The 19,981-nt window shown below is 53.8% G+C and overlaps 1 protein-coding gene and 2 long non-coding RNA genes across 6 annotated transcripts; 1 reads left to right on the forward strand and 2 right to left on the reverse strand.

The window, feature by feature from the left end:
• Positions 1-4,023: 4,023 nt before the first annotated feature.
• On the reverse strand, positions 4,024-9,570 carry LOC148218053 (class I histocompatibility antigen, F10 alpha chain-like). 4 transcript variants are annotated; one of them, XM_088158182.1, is made up of 8 exons: positions 9,444-9,570; positions 7,139-7,402; positions 6,500-6,775; positions 6,043-6,315; positions 5,843-5,950; positions 5,709-5,744; positions 5,558-5,589; positions 4,024-4,482 (listed from the first exon to the last, which is right to left on the reverse strand). In XM_088158182.1, the coding sequence occupies exons 1-7, from the start codon at positions 9,568-9,570 to the stop codon at positions 5,564-5,566; spliced, it is 1,110 nt and encodes a 369-aa protein (XP_088014308.1). In that variant the 3' UTR covers positions 4,024-4,482; positions 5,558-5,563. The 4 variants fall into 4 exon arrangements, with proteins under 4 accessions (XP_088014308.1, XP_088014306.1, XP_088014305.1 ...); XM_088158180.1 differs by having other exon boundaries at positions 4,024-4,496; XM_088158179.1 differs by lacking the exon at positions 9,444-9,570 and adding an exon at positions 8,757-8,910.
• On the forward strand, positions 9,049-12,323 carry LOC148218054 (uncharacterized). The gene is made up of 2 exons (XR_015800629.1): positions 9,049-9,188; positions 9,462-12,323. It is a non-coding gene; the product is annotated as an uncharacterized LOC148218054 (long non-coding RNA).
• A 3,902-nt stretch (positions 12,324-16,225) lies between these two features.
• Positions 16,226-19,091, reverse strand: LOC148218055 (uncharacterized). Its single transcript, XR_015800622.1, has 4 exons — positions 18,995-19,091; positions 18,222-18,270; positions 17,071-17,180; positions 16,226-16,339 (listed from the first exon to the last, which is right to left on the reverse strand). It is a non-coding gene; the product is annotated as an uncharacterized LOC148218055 (long non-coding RNA).
• Positions 19,092-19,981: the final 890 nt, after the last annotated feature.

Genomic DNA, 19,981 nt, shown 5'->3' on the forward strand with positions numbered 1-19,981 from the left:
TCCACAAGCCCTTGCACCCCCAGAGCTCTGGGCAGGTAGAAAGAAGGAATGGGGAAATAAAGAAACTCCTTTGGAAGCTGGTGATAGAAACCAAGATGCAATGGATACAGCTTTTGCCATTGGCTTGGGCAAGAATAAGAGCCAGACCCAGGGCAGATATTCAATTATCTCCCTTGGAAGTGATCTTGGCAATTCATTGCCCTGGTAATTCTCCACCTAGTGCAGGGTGGAGATAAGGGATGTATATTTCAAGCAGTCTGTGGCCAGAATCCTGTCTCTTGGGAAATCTCTGCCACAGGAAGCTGGGCTGGCACAGAGCCTGCCTTGGCACTTTGCTGTTCACAACATCCACCCAGGACATCGGGTCCTGCCTAAGGAGTGCAAAGAAGCACCACTGGTGGCCAAGTGCCGTGGCCCATTCCAAGAGTCCCTGAGCACAGAAACAGCCGCCAGCACAGCTCAACACGGGGGGACCCCTCACCCTGGGCTCAGGGGCTCTCAAACCCCGGAGATTTGGAATTCCTGGCTGCAGGAGCAGCATGGGAGGGCACCACTGACCCTGCACTGAAGGCAACGCAGCAGCAGCCAGGGCTCCACATCGGGCCAAGCCCCTGGGCCTGCCCACAGATCCTCTGCTGAAATCCTCTGCCTGGGCACCCTCCTTTGGCATCTCCACACACTGGGGCCAATCCTTGCTGCCACTGCTGGAGCTTCGCTGCTTTCTGTGCCTGCACTGCCACAGCTGCTGGGGAAGACAACGGCACAATTCCACTCTGCCCCTCAGTTACACTCACACACTGGGCTGCCGGGGATTCCATGGTCGGAAAATACACCAAGTTGAAAAATGTTTTCAGAATTATTTCTCTAGGCAGGCTTGATTTGCATTTGTCTTGGAGAAAGGAATTATTAAGTGTGTTTTTAAAGGGATGTTACACTAAATGAACGTGAGTTTAACATCTCAACAGACTGGGAATAGCCCAAAAGATACCCACAAGGCTAACAAACATCAAGGAAACATTAGCAAACATCAAGGAACACCCACCCCAGACACTGCCCCCGGCATACATGGAGGCACCTGGTCTGGAAAAGGCTGAGAAGGAAATCCAGGAATGTGGACATAATTAACATCAGAGGAAAAGTAATACGGGGCCAATAGGATACCAGATATTAAGAACTATCCAATGTAGAAGCAATGAACACTAAACCAACGGATTCCAAAGGGTTTAGACTGTAAAAAGTTCAGGAAAAATCCAGTAAAACTCACATGTCATGGAATGATTTTCGCTGCACACCCGGGCACTTATGTGTGGATGAAATGATTTCTGTTGCACATCCTGCCCAGAATCAAGTAATGCCTTGACTCTCTAACACTAAAGATATCAAGTAAAAAGCAGATTGTGGGGGGGCCACATGTGAGTCATGCAATTCCTGCTCTGGAAGAGAACCTTTGGTTCCAGGCAGTCAGAAGAGCTTTAGAAACGCAGATTAACACTGCTGGGGAAAATACCCATTTATCATTCGAACTACAGGACTAGATGACAAGATGTCCTCGAAATAATAATGAAGCAGGCAGACCCAGCTCCTGACCTTCATGACAACCAAACCACGCCAAAGATGAAGGCGACATTTGTGGAAAATTAGATTATTCAAACTGCTATTTGCAAACAGATAATAACGGAAAACTGGTGAAATAGATAACAAATGAAAGTAGAAAGTAGCTCATATTCTGGTAGAAATGTAGAAAGGATGAGAATTAGACAAGTTTTTGGGGCGCCATGGGTTAAACGAATGCAGTTCCTCCTCTGATGTGCTGCAGCAACTCTCATCTTTTTACCATGCACGACACCTTGCTGAGTGCAGCTCATTCAGCAGGTGAGCAAGGGGATGCAGGTGGCAGCCAGGCCTCCTGATCCAGAAACGGCTACAAAAGGACAGGGAATGAGGTCACTGAGAATAATCCCAAACCAAAGAGGACCCAGGAAAAGAGACTAAGCCAATGGACATTAAAGTCAGTAAAGATAAGACTAAGCCAATGGACATTAAAGTCAGTAAAGATAATTACTGAGAAAATAAGAAGAGGATTTGAGTAGAGTAAGATGAATATGCCTGGAGATAGGGCCAGGGATTTGTATAAAAGGAAGTAATGGGAGAAACCATCGTTTTCAGAAACTGTTACTAATTTCCAGAGACAGCTGCTCAGCCAAGATCCTGCTCAGTGCCTGACCTTCGAGAAGGAGAAACACTTAACAGAGCCATGAATATCGGATGTTATACAAAAGGAGAGGTACATATTAACGAGGACATGCAGTAGTCGGATCGGGAAGTCTGAGCCTTCAAAGTACCTCAGTCGGTGGCGAAAGGGAGAGGCGGAAAGCAGCCGGGAAAATGAGGATAAAGAGGAGACTGCGTACTACAACAACTGGAGAGACCGCATGCCAAATGCCGCATGACCTCTCCCTTTGTTCATGAACGAAGTCACTTTTACAGGACTCCTCTGTCTCCTGCGGGCACACAAACCTCTGGCCACGGGAATTTTCCCGCACAGCCCCGGGCACAGGGCAGACACCTCTGTGCCACCCACAGCAACCGGGACGAGCCAGCGCTGCTCCGGCACCGGCTCCTGCCGAGGCCCCAGCGGGAAGGAGACCGCGGGCAGCCGCTCCCGCAGCGCCCTCAGCCCAGCGCCAACACGGGCCGGCACCGGCACAACCAACCCGCCAGAGCCCCCTGCCGCCCCCGAGGCCCGCAGCGAGCCCCGAGCCCCCGCACAACCGAGCGCGGCTCCCACCTGCGCTGGGGCCGCCTCCGAGCTCCGCCGCGGCTTCACCGGACTTGGGCAGCTGCCGCCGCTGCCGGGCCCGCACAAACTGTCCGACAATGGCGCCTTTGCTGCACCCCGCCTCATGGGCGGGGCTTGTCCCCGCTCTGCCCAATCAGCGCGCGAGAACCAGGAGTGACATTGGCACAATCAGCCAATGGCAGCGAGGGCCGGGCTCTGCACACGGCCCAGCCTCGGCCCGCGCTCTCAGGGCCCCCCGGGCTGTGTGAGGGCAAAGGCGGAGATGAGGAACAACCCTGGAACGGGCCCGGGCCCGAGCCGCCATTGGCCTGGAAACACAAACAAAGTTCTCCGCAGAGAATGTTGGGCACCAAAATTTCTTTCAGTTTGAAAGACATGTGTTTGTTAGGGAAGGCAGGACTCTCCCTCGGACTGGAGAATGTAAACCCCCTCCCTCTGATTTATTATAATTTTGAAATTAAGGGGGTTTTAATCGAAGATACGAGAGAGGAATAACAGTTTCTTACTGGTATGTATAACAAGGCAAGAAAACAACTGTGGAATTAATAACAAACAGAACCAGGGAGCCTGTGATAGCATTTCTGTCCGAGATGGGAAAGGATGGAGGAGAGGATTTGCTTCTCAAAGCCCTGGGGCAGTCAATCCCAGTGCCCCTGCCGGACTCTGAAAATCACTAAGCTAGAACAGCAGGAATGAACAAAAGATGTTGGGCTGGTGGACGAGATGTATCAGAGTTTTTCGGCAGTAGTTGGAACTGCAGGACGTCCCAGCAGGGCAGGGCAGGGCGGGGCTTCAGCGCAGAGAAACTCAGAGCAGCGCTGAAGGAGCAGCGGGCAGCGGCAGCTGGGTGTGAGCAGAGGGTGATCGGTGCCTCTTTTAGTGAGGAAGGGGTTAATAAGGCCTTAGGTCAGTGGCTGCTCTTACGAGCAGAGCCTCACCCCAGAGGAGAAGGAGCAGCAGCTCTGTGCTGGGTCACGGGGACTTCCTCTCCTTGAGCAAGAGCAGCTCCAAACGTGTCTTCCAAAACCCAAAGCCTTGAGTAGCTGCCCACCCCCGCCCTCCTTTTTACCTGGGCCAGGCCAACCTTTTGTTTTCTCAAGCACTAACCAGTAGCTGCAGTTAGAATTTTCTAGCAATTCATGGGAAAAATTCTATAGGTAAGAAGGAACAAAAGAAAAGAAACCTAACCCCCAATAAATAGGTAAATATGTAACAACAGTAAATATCTAACAGTAAATAAATATCTAATAGATAAATATCAAACAACAGTAAACATCTAAGAACAGATAAATATCTAATAATATATAAATATCGAACAGTAAATATCTTAACAGTAGTAATGTCTTGCACAGTTGGCTATCATGCAAAGAAGAATCAGGATTATTATGAACAGTTCTTTAGGCACAGGATTAATTTAAAAAATGTTTTCATCTGCATCAGTCTCTATTTTCAATTGTTTCAGGAACAGAACCCTTAACTCTGGAGCAGTGAATCCAGGGTCCTTTGCCAGCAACTTTGACTGAGGTGAGGGTGGTCAGCAGGACTTGGAATGGTCCTCTCCACTTGGCTTGTAGAGGATCACTGTCCCACCACTTCACATAGACCCAGTGTCCAGGCTGGAAGGGATGTGCAGGTGTGTCCAGTCCTATGGGTCTGGATAGCAGGATGTAATTCTGGAGCTTCTGCAACATGGAACCTAAAGCCATTAGATATCTCTGTAAATCCAGTTTCCCCTTCATGTGAATTTAACCTGGAACACGTGGAATCTGATATGGCTGCCTGTTGTAATGCAATGGGGGTTTTTCCCTTTGTGGCAACTTCACCAGCCTGACCGGGTTACGGTGTGGCTAATAATAATAATAATAATGATAATGATAATAATAATAATTAGAAGAAGAAGAAGCGGGATGGGAATGATGGTGCCTGTGATACCCTTTTAATCCATTTGTGAACATGTGATCTGAGAGGCTGCATCCAAAGACCAGGGGGAGGGATATACACAGGGATACCCGAGGGCAAAGGTCCAAAGACAAATGAGAATTAGGGACGTGTCTAGGCATGCCTGACATGTCCTTACAAATCCCATGGTTTTAGGCTAAAGCCTCTGCATCTGCAGGGCAGGGACCAGACCTAATGTCTAAGGCCTTGCTTTTTAACAGCCTGCCTCCCAAGGTCTTAAATTTGTGCTTTCTTTATAGGGAATTTGGGCTAAATCCCAGTCCATCTCAGCCAAATCGACTACCACAGGAAGGGGCTGGATCCAGCTCTGGGGATTGCTCAGGCAGTGATTCCTGCCGGGATGAGAGAGGGTCATGGTGTCACCCTTTCCCTGTCCCCATCCTGCAGGATGGACCTTGCTGGAGCCCATGGAGAGTGAGAGCTGCTCCGGAATTCCACCTGATCCTGTCCCAAACTTGCTCCATCCATCCAACTGATCCTGCTCTGGAACACCTCCCTGATCCCACTTCATCCATCCCACACCAATCCTGTTCCATCCATTCCACGTAATCCCGCCCCACCCATCCTGTTCCAATCCCTCTCTGGAATTCCAACCAATCCTGCCCCATCCATCTCACACAAATCCTGCCCCATCCATCCCACCTGATCCCGCTCCAGAATCCAGCCGTGATCCCACTCCACAATTCCATCTGATCCTGTTCTGGACCCCTACTCTGATCCAGAATCCCTCCCTGATCCCAATCAGTCCAATCCTGCCCCGATCCCCCTCTGATATCCCACCCTCATCGCGCTCCATACCTGTGGTCAGGCTGTTGTTCCCACATCATTTCCTGCAGAAAGAGAAGATCCATGAGATTCTAGCACGGATCACACACCAGGATTAACCCCAGGATCCATCCTGGGATCTGCACAGAGGGGATCCAGAGCTGGATCCACCACTGGTACTCACCGGCTGCCATGCTGTATTCATTCCTGTCCCTCCTCCCTGTGGAGAAACAGAAGGATCAGCGTTGGTGGCACAGGATTCCCAGAACAGTGCCAGGTGGATCCATGCCCCTTCCCAGCCCCCATCCCGTGTGTTACCGGATTGGTGCTTCCAGACAATGAATCCAATGAGGACAATGAGGATGATGATGGCAGCGACGGACACGGTGACCACCACGGTCACCAGATTCCTGCCAGCTGTCGGCTCTGGGAAACGAGGGATGGTGAGGAGGGGGAGGGGAATCTCCATTTGGGCATTCCAAATTCCCAATTCCCACATTCCACATTCCCAGCCTCACCCCAAGCGTAGATCCCGGGCTCTGACATTCCGGGATGCTCCACCCGGCACCGGTACTGCTCCCGCTCCTCCGGCCGCGCCTCGATCCTGGCCCAGGTGTGGAAGGTGCCGTCGCTGTTGGGAACGATCCCGCCCCACTCCGTCTCCTGATCCCAGATTTCATCTCCCTTCATCCAGTTGACTGCGATGGAGCTGGGGTAGAATCCGTACGCGTGGCAGGACAAGATCAGCGTCCCGTGTTCCTCTTTTCCAGACACATGGACATCAGGGGGCTCTGGAATGGGATAACAGTGAGAGACATGCATGGAAGTTCATGGGAATGGGGGTGAGAGCTGTCAATGGAATTCCAGGGGAATGGGATGGGGGTGGGATCTGCCCCTGAAATTCCCACAGGAATTACTGTGTTCCCAAGTCCTCCATTTCGAAATCCCACATTCCCACAGGAATTCTGCTCCCACCTTTGCGGTCCAGCTCCTTCTGCCCATATCTGACGTATTTCTGGAGCCATTCCAGGCATTCATGTTCCAGGTAATTCGTCCACCTCTCAACCTCGTCCGTTTCACTTTCCCAGTACCTCCTGGTCACCTCAGCAGCGCTGTCGGCCGCCACGAATCTCCTGGATCCCAGGTCAAAGGAGAGGAAATCCTGACCATTGTAGCTGTACCGCTCAGATCCACGGACGCTCCCGTCAGACAGGAGGTCACAGCCGTAGAGCCGCTGTACGGTGCGGAGACCTGGGGGGATTGTACCCAGAGTCCCAGTCCCACAGAGCTCCTTTCCAGTCCTATGGAGCCCCAGAGTCTGATGGAGACCCACAGAGCCCCATTACAGCTCCATGGATCCACATCCCAACCCATGGATCCCAACTCAGCCCCACTGTTCCCATCCCAATCCCACAGATCCCATCCCAGCCCCATGGATCCATATCCCAAACCCATGGATCCGCATTCCAACCCATGGATCACAAGATATCCCATACCAGCCTAATGGATCCCCATCTCAGCCCCTTGGCACCCTGTGAATCCACATTCAAGCCCTACGGATCCCCATCTCAGCCCCACGGATCCCACCCCAGCCCCACAGGTCCCTGCACTCACCCCTGCTCTGGTTGTACCGGTCCCGCAGTGTCTCCAGGTTCCAGGCATCCATGTGCTGGTTCCTCACACAAATCTGAGTCTGGCCATCCCAATATCCCGGCTCGGCTCCATCCTCCATCCACTGTGTCAGTGGCACCGCCCGGCCCCGCTCGCTGTCACAGCGCAGGAAGGGGATCCCATCCAGGTATCCCATGGCCATGAATTGGGGGATCCCCGGGCTGGGCTCTGACACGGCCACGTGCAGGTTACGCAGGGAGTGGAGAACTGGGGGGACACGGAGATTTGAGGGGGTTGAGGGGGTTATGGATCAATGAAAGAGGAACTGGGAGAGCCGGGAAGGAAGTGCATGAGGTCCCAGTGTCCAGGAATGGGGGCTCAGGGGACTCCCAGTGTCAAGGAAAGAGGGATACAAGGACTAGGAGAGCTGGAACAGGGGTTCCAGGGAATCCCCGGGCCCAGGAAAGGGGTTCCAGGGGTCCCCAGTGCCAAGGAAAGAGGGGTCACAAGGTGAGGAGACCTGAGATGGCAGGAATGCGGGACTCAGGGGTCCTTGATGCAGAGGGAAAGGGGGAGTGGGGATTGAGAAAAGCAGGAATGGGGGTCCATGGGGTCTCAGGGTCAAGGAAAAGAGGGATCTGGGGATGGGGATGGCGGGATGGATGGAAAAGGGCGTGCAGGGGGGGATTGGTACTGGATAAGGGAGTGTAGGGGGGGTCTCAGTGCCCGGGATGGGAAATTCAGGGGGGTCCCAGAACCCAGAATCCCCCCGGGACCCTCCATGACCCTCCAGAGACCTTCCTGGAACCTCTGAGACTCCCTCACAGGACGAGCAAGGGGTGGAGAACTGGGGGGACGCAGAGATTGGGGCGGGTAGGAAGTGGAACGGGGAGAGCCGGGAAGGGTCCAAGGTTCAAGGAAGGGACTGGGAGAGGCGGGATGCGGGATCCAGGGGGTCCCTGTGCCCAGGAAAGGGGGTCCGGGGGTCCCCGGTGTTGAAGGAAAGGGGGTCTGGGAGCTGGGAGAGGCAGGAATGGAGGGCATGGGGATCTTTGGGTCACGGGAAAGGGGAGGCTGGGGTTGGGAGAGGCCAGCAGATCTCGGACGCGCAGCTTGGGAGGCGGGAAAGAGACTGAGGGAGTGCAGTGGGAGAGAGAACAGGGGGGAAGGGGGAATTCCAGGGAATTCATCTGGATCCCATTGGATCCCCGCTGCGACCCCCCTGAGACGCCTGGGACGCCCGGGACCCTCTGGGACTCCGTTTCGGGAAGCGGCGGGAGTGGAAAACGGGGAGGACACGGAAAGTTGGGAGGTCTGGGGGATCCAAAGGTAGAGGAAAAGGGCAGGAACGGGGTCTGGGAAAAGTGGGATGCGCGAAAAGGGGCTGCAGGGGGGTCCTAGGCCCAGAAATGGAGATTCAGGGGTGTCCCAGTGCCCAGGAATGGGGGTTCAGGGGGGTCCCGGTGCCCGGAAATTGGTGATCAAGGGGGTCCCCGTAGCCAGGAATGGAGGTTCAGGGGGGTCCTGGAGAAGGGCACTGGGGGGTCGCAGGAGGTTTAGAGGGTTCCGGTGGCCGGAAATGGAAGTTCAGGGTGGTCGCGATTTCAGGTGTCCCACTCACCTCTTGTCGCGCCCCCCGGGTCCCAGAGCAGCCCCAGGAGGCCCAAGAGCAGCCCCAGACCCAGCGCTGGAGCCATCGCGCTGCTCCGCTGCGGGCCCGCCCGGCCCCGACCCAGCACTGGCCCCGCCCCCAGAGCCGCCTCCAGCTTCGCCATTGGCGCCGCTATTTCCTGTTCGCCAATAGCAGCCCGCTTTCTCAGTGACGTCACAAATCGCCGGGTAGATCCCGGTCCCGCAGGTTGGGACGCGGAAGCGAAAGCGACTGAGTGAGCGCGGTGCGGGGGAGGGGACGGGGGAATTCCAGGGAATTCCTCTGGATCCCCGCTGCGAGTCCCCTGGAGCCCTCTGAGAATCACCTGGGATCCGTCTTACAAAGCGCCGGGAGTGGAGAACTGGGAGGACACGGAAATTTGGGAGATCTGGAGGTGCAAAGGTGAAGGAAAAGGGCGGATCTAGGGTCTGGGAAGGGCAAGATGCCTGAAAAGGGGGTGCCGATGAGCAGAAATGGGGCTTCGGGGAGGTCTCTGTGCCAAATGAGAGGTTACAGGGGGGTCCCGGTGCTGGGGAAGGGAATTGAGGGAGGTTACAGGACCCAAAATGGGGATTCCGGAGGTTTCCGTGCCCGGAAATGAAGGTTTAGGGGGTTCCCGGTGCCCAGGAATTGCGGCTCTGGGGGGGTCCCACTCACCTCTCATCGCGCCCCCAGGAGCCCCAAGAGCAGCCCCAGACCCAGCGCTGGAGCCATCGCTGCCGTCCCCGGTCGCAGCTGTGGCGCAGCTCGAGAGATGCGAAAGTGAAAGTGCCCGAGGGAGCATGGGGAGAGGGGGAAAGGGGGAATTCCAGGGAATTCACCTGGATCCCCTCCTGGGACCTCTCTGGATCCCTCAGGGATTCATCTGGGACCCTGCACAGCCGCGCACTGCGGGACCCCCGGGCCGGGCTGTGCTGCGCTCCCGGAACCTGCGCTCGAACTCTGCCCGGAACCCGCCGGGTTCGGCCCGGAGCGGGGGGAGCTCCGCGATCCGCGGATCCGATTTTTCCTGCGGCTGCGGGTCTCATGCGGAGCAGGACTGGGCGCTGTGACCCCGATCCCTGATTCCCAGTCTCCTCTCTCTCCTTTTCCCGTTCTCTCCCTTTCCTTTGGGTGATCATACATCCCAGAGCAGCTGGAGAGCCCGTGCCCAGTTCGGGTTTCCCAGGAAAAGGAGGCCTGGGGGTGAGGTGCCCTGGGCTGGCCGGGAATGGGGGTTTGGGCGTCCCCGGGATCACGGAAACAGGGGAGCCAGGGACTGGCAGAGGAGGATTCCCGAGAAAAGGGGTGCAGGGGGGTCTCAGTGCATGGGAGTGGGGCAGGGCGGCTGCCGGGAAGGGACTGGGATGGGCTGGGACAGACTGGAACATCGAGGTACACCAGAACTGGGACAAGAACTCACTGGGAGCAGAACTGCGTCATTATGGATCATACTGGGACCACACTGAGGGTTAGTGGAAGCAACTGGGAGCATGCAGGGGTCAACTGAGATACTGAGAGAACCTATTAGTGTCTTGGATCATCCTGGGACTGACTGAAATCATACTGGGAGTGATCAGATCTGTAGCAGGGGTGATTAAGAGAAACTGGAATAATGCAGTTGTAACTGGGATCATACTGGGAGCAGCTGGCCCAGGCTGGGGTCATACTGGGACTGACGGGGTCCAACTTGGAGTGATGGAATAACACTGGAAGTATCTGGGAGTAACTGGGATTATACTGGAGGTGGCAGGGATCAAACCGGACTCATAGTGGAAGTGTCTGGGAGATACTGGGATCATACTGGGGTGACTAGGCTTATACTGGGAGCAACTGAGACCATCGGGGGGGGAAATGGCTTCATAGAAGGTGTGACTGGGTTCATACTGGAACTGGGGCGACACTGAACTCTTATTGAGAGGGACTGAGAGTGAAAGGAACCATACTGGGAATGACTGGGGGCGACTGGGATCCTACTGGGAGTGATTTGGAACATACTGGGAATGCCCAGGATCATACAGGGGGAGACTGGGAACCACCGGGGAGGCGGCCCCAGCGCAGGTGGGAGCCGCGCTCGGTTGTGCGGGGGCTCGGGGCTCGCTGCGGGCCGAGGGGGCGGCAGGGGGCTCTGGCGGGTTGGTTGTGCCGGTGCCGGCCCGTGTTGGCGCTGGGCTGAGGGCGCTGCGGGAGCGGCTGCCCGCGGTCTCCTTCCCGCTGGGGCCTCGGCAGGAGCCGGTGCCGGAGCAGCGCTGGCTCGTCCCGGGTCCTGGGGGTAGCACAGCGGTGGCTGCCCCGTCCTCGGGACGCAGCGCTGGAGCCGCCTCCGAGTTCCGCCGCGGCCCCTCCTGGGCCACCACAGACGCTGCGGTAATGGTGCCTTTGCTGCGCCAGGGGCGCCTCGCCTGCAGCACTGGGGCGGGGCTTGTCCCCCTCTGCCCAATCAGAGCGCGAGAACGAGGAGTGACGGCATATTCAGCCAATCGCAGCGAGGGGCGGGCTCTGCACACGGCACGGACTCCTCCTCCCTTTCTCCGAACTCTGCCATTTCTCGGAAACCTCGCCTGAGGCGGGGCCCTGGCGCTGGGCCCGGCCCGGGCAGGAGGCCAAGGAAGCGCTGCTGCCCTGAACCGCCGGGAGCTCGGGGTGAGTCCAGGATGGAGACGGGACCCACCTGCAGCCTCTGTAGGAGCCCCGGCCGGAGCACGGGATGACTGAGAGAGGCCAAAACCTCTCTGTCACTTCCCTCCTCACACTGCGCAGGGAACAGAACACATTAAGAAAGGCTCAAGGGTCTGGATAAGGGCGGGGAGAGTTTAATCACTGGTCAATACACCTGACTTGGGGAAATTAATTGAATTTATTATTGTGATAAATGTGATTCGTGCTAATTGTAGTTATATTAGCAAAATTGTATTTAGATCAATAGAAGATAGTTGTTACAGAGTGAGGGGGGAGATGGGTGAGACAGGACAAAGGACATCTTCCACATGTTGGGAGTCGAAGGAGGATGTTGGAAGCGAATAGTAGAAGGACGTAGGTCTGATAAATAGCATTTAGAAATAGAATTTTGACCTGGAAATGGGCCAAAATGGGACGATTCCAAGCATGGGATTTAATTCAAGTCTTGTTATGGAAAACATCTGCTCAGTCACACAGTGCGCCTGCGCTACCTGCAGGTCACACAGCGGACACTGATGAAGATGATGAGCCTTCATCGGAAATAAGACCCTCAAAAGGATGAGAGACCCCCTAACCCATTAGTAGAGCATGCGCCGTACAACATAGTGATGTAGATTTTAGGAATAGAAACTAGGAGGAGTTCTCTAGAAACTTCTGTAGCATATAGTATATAAATAGGATTTTTGGCCTTGATGCTTTGGTACGTGAGGAATGGGAGCCACTCCCCGTATCCCCGGTCGGTTTTGCTTATGCTTTATACGAACCTCAATTATACTAAATTATATTCTCAAATATATGCATTTTGATTGTATTCTTCTCCAATACTTTAATTGTATCCATTTATAATTGTTACTATTAAAAATTTGCTGCTACATTTAATCTCGTTGCTTGATAAACTGGAAAAATAGAACGTCATTCATAACATTATCAAACAAGTCAGAGCAAGAGAATGAGAAAATAATTCCTACAAAAACATCTTCCCCTCACCCTTCCCGGATTTCCCGTTATTCTCCATTCCCTCCCCTGTCCCCACACAGGGGATGGGGGTCACAGTCAGATCGTGTCACTGTTCCCGGTTCCTGTCTGCAGTACAGAGGTGGCTGCCCTGTCCCCGGGACTGCACCTTGGAAGGTTCAGACTTCTCGATCTGTCCACTCCATCTCCCCCTCCAATGTGCACCACACACACCTGCTTTTTTTTTTTTTTTTTTTTTTTTTTTTTAGTAAAACAATATTCATAATTCTCTTGTCTGTTCTTCTCTAGTTCAAGAATTTAACATAGCCTTGGCTGAACAACAGTCCATGCCAATTAGCACCATTTTCTAGAAGTGACAATCTTTTTCGTTCCTTCTTACCTACAAGTCCCTGGCCCTGTTTCCAAGCAGATTCCCAGGGTTTGTTTAAGTCACATTCACCCTGTTCCTTTCACCCGTCACTGCCGGAGCCCCTTCACCTGCTCGCCCTTGCAGGTTCCTCCAAAGGCGTGTCCCTGCCCGCGGGCTGAGCTGGGCTGAGCTGGGCTGGGCTGGGCTGGGCCGGGCTGGGCTGGGCTGGGCTGGTCTGGGGGCAGCGAGCCCGGCAGAAACCAACACCCGCGGGACGCTTTGGTTCGCAGGCCCGAAGGTCCGGGGTTCCTCCCTTTCCCCTGTTCCACTTGGTTTAGGATTACATTTTTGGAGGGGATAAAAGCGTGTTTTTTCTCCAGCGCTGAGTGGGTTTTTCCCTTGCATGGAGCACTTGGGCCTTCCCCGGACCCCTTCTGCCCTCTTGCAGAACCAGTGGCATTTCCCACCACGCACAGTTTGTAACCAAGAGGCGGCTGCAGCCGAGGAGGCTCCAAGCGCCTCCTTCCAGGCTGACTCTGCAGATGCCGAGGCTGCTCTGGGCTCTGCCAGGGCTCAGCTCTGGGCGAGGCTGGGCCTGCTCTCCCCTCGCATTGCTCGGGGCAGCTGAGTCACAGGGGGAGAAGGCAGGGACACAAGGGTGTTGAGGTTTTTAGAGAGTTTTTATTCAAAAAACTGCCATAACAAACAGTCCTAACGACCCTAACTAACTAGCAGTGCTAACTACCATAACTAACTAGTCCTAACTACTGTAACAAAAAGCTGTTCTCAAGTGCTTCGTCTCCTCTGCTGCACCCGTGGTTGCTTTGCTGCAGCGATCAGAGGGGTCAGGCTGGAGAGAGGCTTGGCTGATGATAAAAATGGGTGCTGCCCAAAGGATAAAAAAGAAAGAAATGAACCATTACTTTCCAGAGTCAAGTTCCTGGACGAAGGGGAATGGTTTGAAACTCAAGAGACAGAAGCAAGCTCAGATTAGGTCTAAGGAGGAATTTTTTTGCCAGGGGAAACACTGACAGAGGGAGCCCGGAGATGTGGGAGGTGCCTCCTCCCTGGAAGCATCCAAGCTCAGGTCAGGCAGGGCTCTGACCCACTTGAAGATGTCCCTGCTCGTTGTGGGTCACCAGGTCCAGATGACCTCGAACGGACCCAGCCAACCCCAACCAGGCGAGGATTCTGCTTGCTTTGCGTGTGAAAAGCAGCGAGGCTGGAGATTATCGGAGGTCCCCCCCCAAGAAAAGCCCTCCCTGGCGCTGCTGTTTCCCCTGCAGCCGCTTCGCGCTCACCTGCAGCAGCTCCTGGGCAGAGAAGCGCCGCTCGTCGTCCGAGTCCAGGCTGCACTCGAGGAAGTCCCGCAGCAGAGCCGACAGGCGCCGCGGCTCCTGCAGCTGCGGGGTCCCGTTCTGCCGAATCAGAGCCCGAGCCTGCAGGAAAAGCAAAGGCAGCGCTGTGCCAGCTTCCTTCACACCCACAGCTGCTCACATCGACCCCGGTAACTCAGCCCCAGCTCCGGGGGCAGTTTCCTCCCTGGCAGAAATGCTGCTCACGGCTCATTTTTCTATGCCAGCCAAAATCCCCAAACCCTGATGCAGCCACAGCCATTGCAACATCCAAATGATCTTGCCTTGAGAGGCCATTTCGTTGTCTGACTTTGTTAGTAGGAACCTCCATCAGAAACAGCACATTTTGCTTCTCCAAATACGGACACCAGCTTTACAGGCCATTTTCAAGAGTCAGTGTGGTCTGCGTGTGTTATTTCAAAGGATTCTTGCATCAAACACGTCTGCAGTGCCACTGACACTGAAGTAAATGAATTCCTGATGCTCCATCCCAGAAACTGCCAGGCAAGGAACAGGAGGTTGGGGTTGCTGAAAGCTCAGGCTTGATGACAGAGAAAGTAGCTTGGACTAGGAAAGAAATATGTTGGACTACAGGGATGTTAAGCAATCATCTTCATGTTTTAGATAAGTTTCCCAGTGAGAAAAATCAGGGGGGAGTTCAACTTAAACCTCTCTTAAAAACCTCTTTAAGAAACTCCTTCAGAAAACTTGTTGGGTTTGGGGATGGGTTTTGGGGTTGGTTTGTGGTTTTTTTGCAAGATAACATTAGAGCTGATACACTGGCTGCACGTTTTCAGGTCATCCTCACTGACAGAAGAGCTGCAACAATTTGAAACCCAAAGCAAATTGTTGCTGGAGACTGCAGTTCATCTGTGTTCAGCTCGAGTCCTCTGGGAATTCCCTTCCCAATATGCAGAAACCTCCAGCAGCTCCTCCCAGTGCAGGGTCAGCCTGTGCTCACAGGCCTCTGCAAACCCTGGAGAATTTGCCTCTTACCACAGCCCCTGTTTCCTTGAAGTAAGGAGGTTCTCCTTCCACCATCTCAATGGCCACAATGCCGAAGGACCAAATGTCCACCTTGGGGCCATAAGGAGACCTGGTCACAACTTCTGGGGCCATCCAGTGAGCAGTGCCCACTATGGAGCTGCACTGGTCCTGCTCAGGGCTGAGCTGAGCACAGAGGCCAAAATCAGCTGAGGACAGAAACAAACACTGTCAAAGACAGCTGCAATGAGGAAACCAAGCACAAAGATTCCCCACTCTCAGTGTGAGAATGCAGTAGTGAAGTCAGCTGGAAAAGTCCTCAGGGCTGTGGCCAAGGAATGATGGAACTGGACCCTTAAATAAACCCTCAGCGTTCATGCAGTGGCTTTTACTGATTCCCTTGCAGTTTAGATTCCAACTCCCGTCCCTCTGGAAGGGCCATGCCCAGAGCAAAGCCACTCCTGACACTCTGCTCCTCTCCTGAGCTCTCTGCACGGGGCAGCCGCTCTCAGCTGGCAGCAGGGGCCGGGCAGTGCCAGCAGCAGCACTTGTGGGGCTCTGACCATCACTGGAAACAGCCTCACACTCACACCCCGGGGGCACCGTGCCTGGCCACGAACACCCACCCAGCTTGACAGAGCCAGCCATTCCCAGAAGGATGTTGGAGCTCTTCAGATCTCTGTGGATCACCCGGTTGGAATGGAGGAAATCCAGGCCCTGCAGACACTGAGAGACAACAAGAAACACAAGGGTAAAAATCAGTGGCCAGAACACATCACACAAGAAAGGACAGTTTGGAATTCTCCCAGCAGCAACTTTGCTGTGACAGGCCAGGAGACAGTGCAGGCAAATGGTTCAAGGCAAAGCTGAGAACAGCAAATCAAATCAAATCAAAGAAAGACAGAGAGAGTACCACAGCAGCAGGAAAGAGGACAAGGACAGAGTAGAAGTGTAGTGATACTGGCAGGCCACTGACTTCAGAGGCTCTTCCTTCTCCAATTCATAAAAACAACACAGAAACAAAGCCCTGAGCATGGAGCCCCTCCTGCTCTCACAGCCTGTTTGGAAGGACCATCGTGTCCAAGCCATGGGAAGCACAAGCAGGATCCCTCACCTCCCGACTGACAGCTGCCATCTCTCCTTCAGCCATGCGTGTCTGTCTGACAACGTCCTGCAAAGTTCCTCCATCCATGTATTCCATCACCAGCCAGAGATCTTCGTCAACAAGGAAGCTGGAACAGGAAAACAACAGCATGGAGATGAATGTGCACTGCTCAATTCCCCCATGGAAAAGCCTCGAGTGGAGTTTTGTTTCCAGGTCACTTGTCCATGAGAACACGATCAGATGGAGAGACATTCCTGCACAGGCCTTGGAATCTGCACAGTCTGAAGGAGAAGGAGACACCTGTGAGAAAGGAGATGCCTTAGATGGCAAGCAAGTGAAAAACGCAGTTTAGCAACAGCCCAGATCAGTGTGGAACCACAACACTTGCCCCCAGCTGGTTCAGCATCTGAACTCATCAGTTCCACCATTCCCTCCAGAACAAGGCAATGCAACTTCCAGAGTTATCCAGGCAAGGAGGTCAAAAGTTGGGACAAAAGTTATCAACTGTTTGGAAAACCTTGCACAAAGTCCCTTCAGAAACAGGCAAGGCCATTGAAAAATGGGCAAATGAGGCATTTCTGGAAACCTGGACTTCCTGGCATCTGCAGCAATGGAAAAGAGTTGGGAAGAAGAAGCCAAGGGAAATAATTTCTGCCATGGTTTATCAGCACTTATCATAAGGCACAGCACAGGGTTCCAGAATGAAGAAAAAAACAAACAAAAGCATGAAGCATGGGAGTGAACTGCCAGGCTGTTGTTGAAGATATGTCCAGGTCAGGCTTTTTCAAAACAGGCTACTGACTACGGATGAAAGATTAACACAGGGCCCTTGCACAGGATAAGACCTGAAGCACTCACCTGTCCAAAGAGTTGACAATGTTGGGGTGGTTCTTGCCTTTCAGGACCAGGATCTCATTCACAGCTCGTTCCCTGTTCTGTTCTCTGAGACTCATTTTCTTTATGGCCACCTGAAGTGACATTGCAGACCTTTAGCTGGAGGGGTCTGTGGCAGGAGACCACAGCAAACACAGAACAAATCTTTTTGGAGTGACAGAGCCAGGCTGTGCTAAACTGCCTTGGCATGGGACACCAGAGCTCAGCAAGTGCCATTCCCACAGCCCATTCTTCTGCTGGCTGGGGGCTGCTTACAGGACACGTGGCCAGAGACATTTGGCCTTGTAAGCTCTGCAGAAATGGTCCCTCAGCTGTCAGCCTCAAAGCTCTTAACAACATTTTCTGCACCTACAGAATCTGCATCTTCTCAAATGGCCTTAGTTTATCACCACTCCGATGATGATGATGATGATCATTATTATGATTTAAACACATTTTGCAAGCAGGATGTAATTCTGGTGCTGTGAAACAGAGCAAAACAGCCCAGAACCCTTTAGCAACTCTATGGGACTTGGTCAGGATTTCAAATGCCACTGCTCTGTTTGGGATTGCACAATAAAGCAAACACAGACATCCACTGTCACAGGCTGTCACTAACACCAGACCCAGTTGTGTTTCAACTGCAGCGTTGAGGAGAGAGCTTTGCTCTGGACATCCATCTTCTCATTTCTCTCCCTCTCTCTCTGTGAACAGCTGCAGTAGGACTAAAACCCCAAACTGAGCCCAAGCATGATCTCTCCCTAATTAGGCCTAATTAGGCCTTTGAAGATGAAAAGCAGGAAGGAAAAACTGCTAAATAGTGTTCCTGTCCAAGGCTGGGATGAAGATAAATTGAGCCTCAATTCCACCTGCTGATGCATTCATGGTTTTAGATATGAAGACCAAGCCATGGTGTCCGGCTCTGACAGACACCACTGCCCTCCTTGCATTCCTCTGGGCACTTCAGAAGCACCAAGTCTGTCCCAGCTGTGTTCTGAAGGCTGACACTGCTCTGCCTTCAGAGGAGCAGCCTGTGCAGGAAAGCTCTGCTGGGCCCCCGAAGCTGCAGCCACAGCTCCCAGCAGAGGGGAAAGCCCTCGAGAGCTGCCAGACGTGCTGGACGTGGTGGCACTGACCTCTCCTCCAGTGGCCCTGTCGAGTCCTTTATAAACAGTTCCAAAAGCCCTGGAGACAAAACAGCAGAGAAGAAAGAATCAGAGCTTTAGGCCCTGGGAGTGAAAGGCAGCCCAGACAGGAGATCTTTGCTGCCTGCAGCATTCACAAAACACCTGGGTGCATCGACCCTTCAAACAGCAGTGCAGCAGCCACCAGCCGTCTGCCAGGCAAGGTGTGCAAGAGAAAACTGAGCCCAACACGAAGGAAAAGGGCTGGAGCGAATGTCCACACTGAATTCCTTTAGTTCAAAACCTGAGGTGGGGGGTGAGTGTCTAAAGAACTGGAAAAGAATGTATTTCATCCTTTTGCATTTCCTGCCTAAGACTTGCAGGATCCACAAGGGCCCTGCCATCAGGCAGGTGATGCATTTTCCCCTCGAGTGCAGCAGCTCTGTGTCTGTTACTGAATGTATGGGGTTTATTACCTGTGCTGAAAAAAGCACTTATTAGTTCTTCTTGAGAACTGTTTTCTGAGAGTCACCAGATGGTGAGTTGCTCTTTAGGGCAATCAAATTCCAGGCACAGAAGATCTTGCAGGTCCTGCTCCTTGCTGCAGGCAGGACACTGCCAGCCTCAGGGGCCTTTGACTGTGCCTTCTGACCACAGTTATCAATTCTGACCAGGACTGAGAGACAGCAGGATCATCCCCCAGTGTCTGAAGGTGTTTGGAGCTCTCCTGACTCCAGCAAAATACCTGGGCCGTGCTTGTGCAGAAGGACCTGCCATGCACTTACCCTTGGCCAATCTGCTCCAGTCCCAGGTATTTCTCAGCAGGCTCCCCCACGCTCACGATGTTCCCTGAAAGAAACCACGTGGAAGATGCTCCCTCCCAGATGGAGACCCCCCCTTGCAGCAGAGCCAGAATGCAGCCCCACTCCCTGGGGCCATGAGCCCCTTGGTGTCAGCTGGGGAAGGACAATGAATGACTCGGTGACATTCAGCTGCAGAGCAGCACTGGGTGCAGCTCATGCTGAGACACACACACAGCACCCTGCTCTGGCACACAGGAACAGAACAGACGTACTCAGCTGCATCAGGCACCGCTCCCCTGTCCCCTCTGGCTTCAGGGCTGTGCTGCTGTCAGAATGTTCAGCCCAGGATCCCGCAGCGGAGGGAGGTTCAGTGTCCTCTTCCCAAGCAGAGGCAGGTTCGTCGTCCTCTTCCCAAAATGCTGCAGGTTCTCCATCCTCTTCCCGAGATGCTGCAGGTTCTCCATCCTCTTCCCGAGATGCTTCAGGTTCTCCATCCTCTTCCCAAGATGCTGCAGGTTCTCCATCATCTTCCCAAGCAGAGGCAGGTTCTCCATCCTCTTCCCGAGATGCTGCAGGTTCTCCATCATCTTTCCAAGCAGCGAGACGTTCACCATCCACATCCTGTGCTGGGATATGTTCACCCTCCTCTTCCCGAGCCACAGGATGTCCTCTGTCCTCATCCCACACCAGGAGATGTCCGTTGCCCTCATCCCACGCTATGGGAGCTTTTCTATCCTTGTCCCATGCCAGGGGACATCCACCATCCTCCTCCCATGCCAGGAGATGTCCACTGTCCTTGTCCCACACTGCGGGAGCCTTGCTGTTGTATTCCCAAACCACGGGGTGTTCACCATCGTCCCCCAGAACAGCGGGAATCTCACTGCTGTCTTCTTCCTCTTTGGAAGCAGAGGGAGCCAGAGGAGGTGCTGATGCAGCTTTGGTGCCCTGAGGACAGACAGCAGCCTGAGG

Source organism: Sturnus vulgaris, unplaced genomic scaffold (assembly GCF_052056855.1).
Source record: "Sturnus vulgaris isolate bStuVul1 unplaced genomic scaffold, bStuVul1.hap1 Scaffold_195, whole genome shotgun sequence".
NCBI classification, from domain to species: Eukaryota; Metazoa; Chordata; class Aves; order Passeriformes; family Sturnidae; genus Sturnus; species Sturnus vulgaris.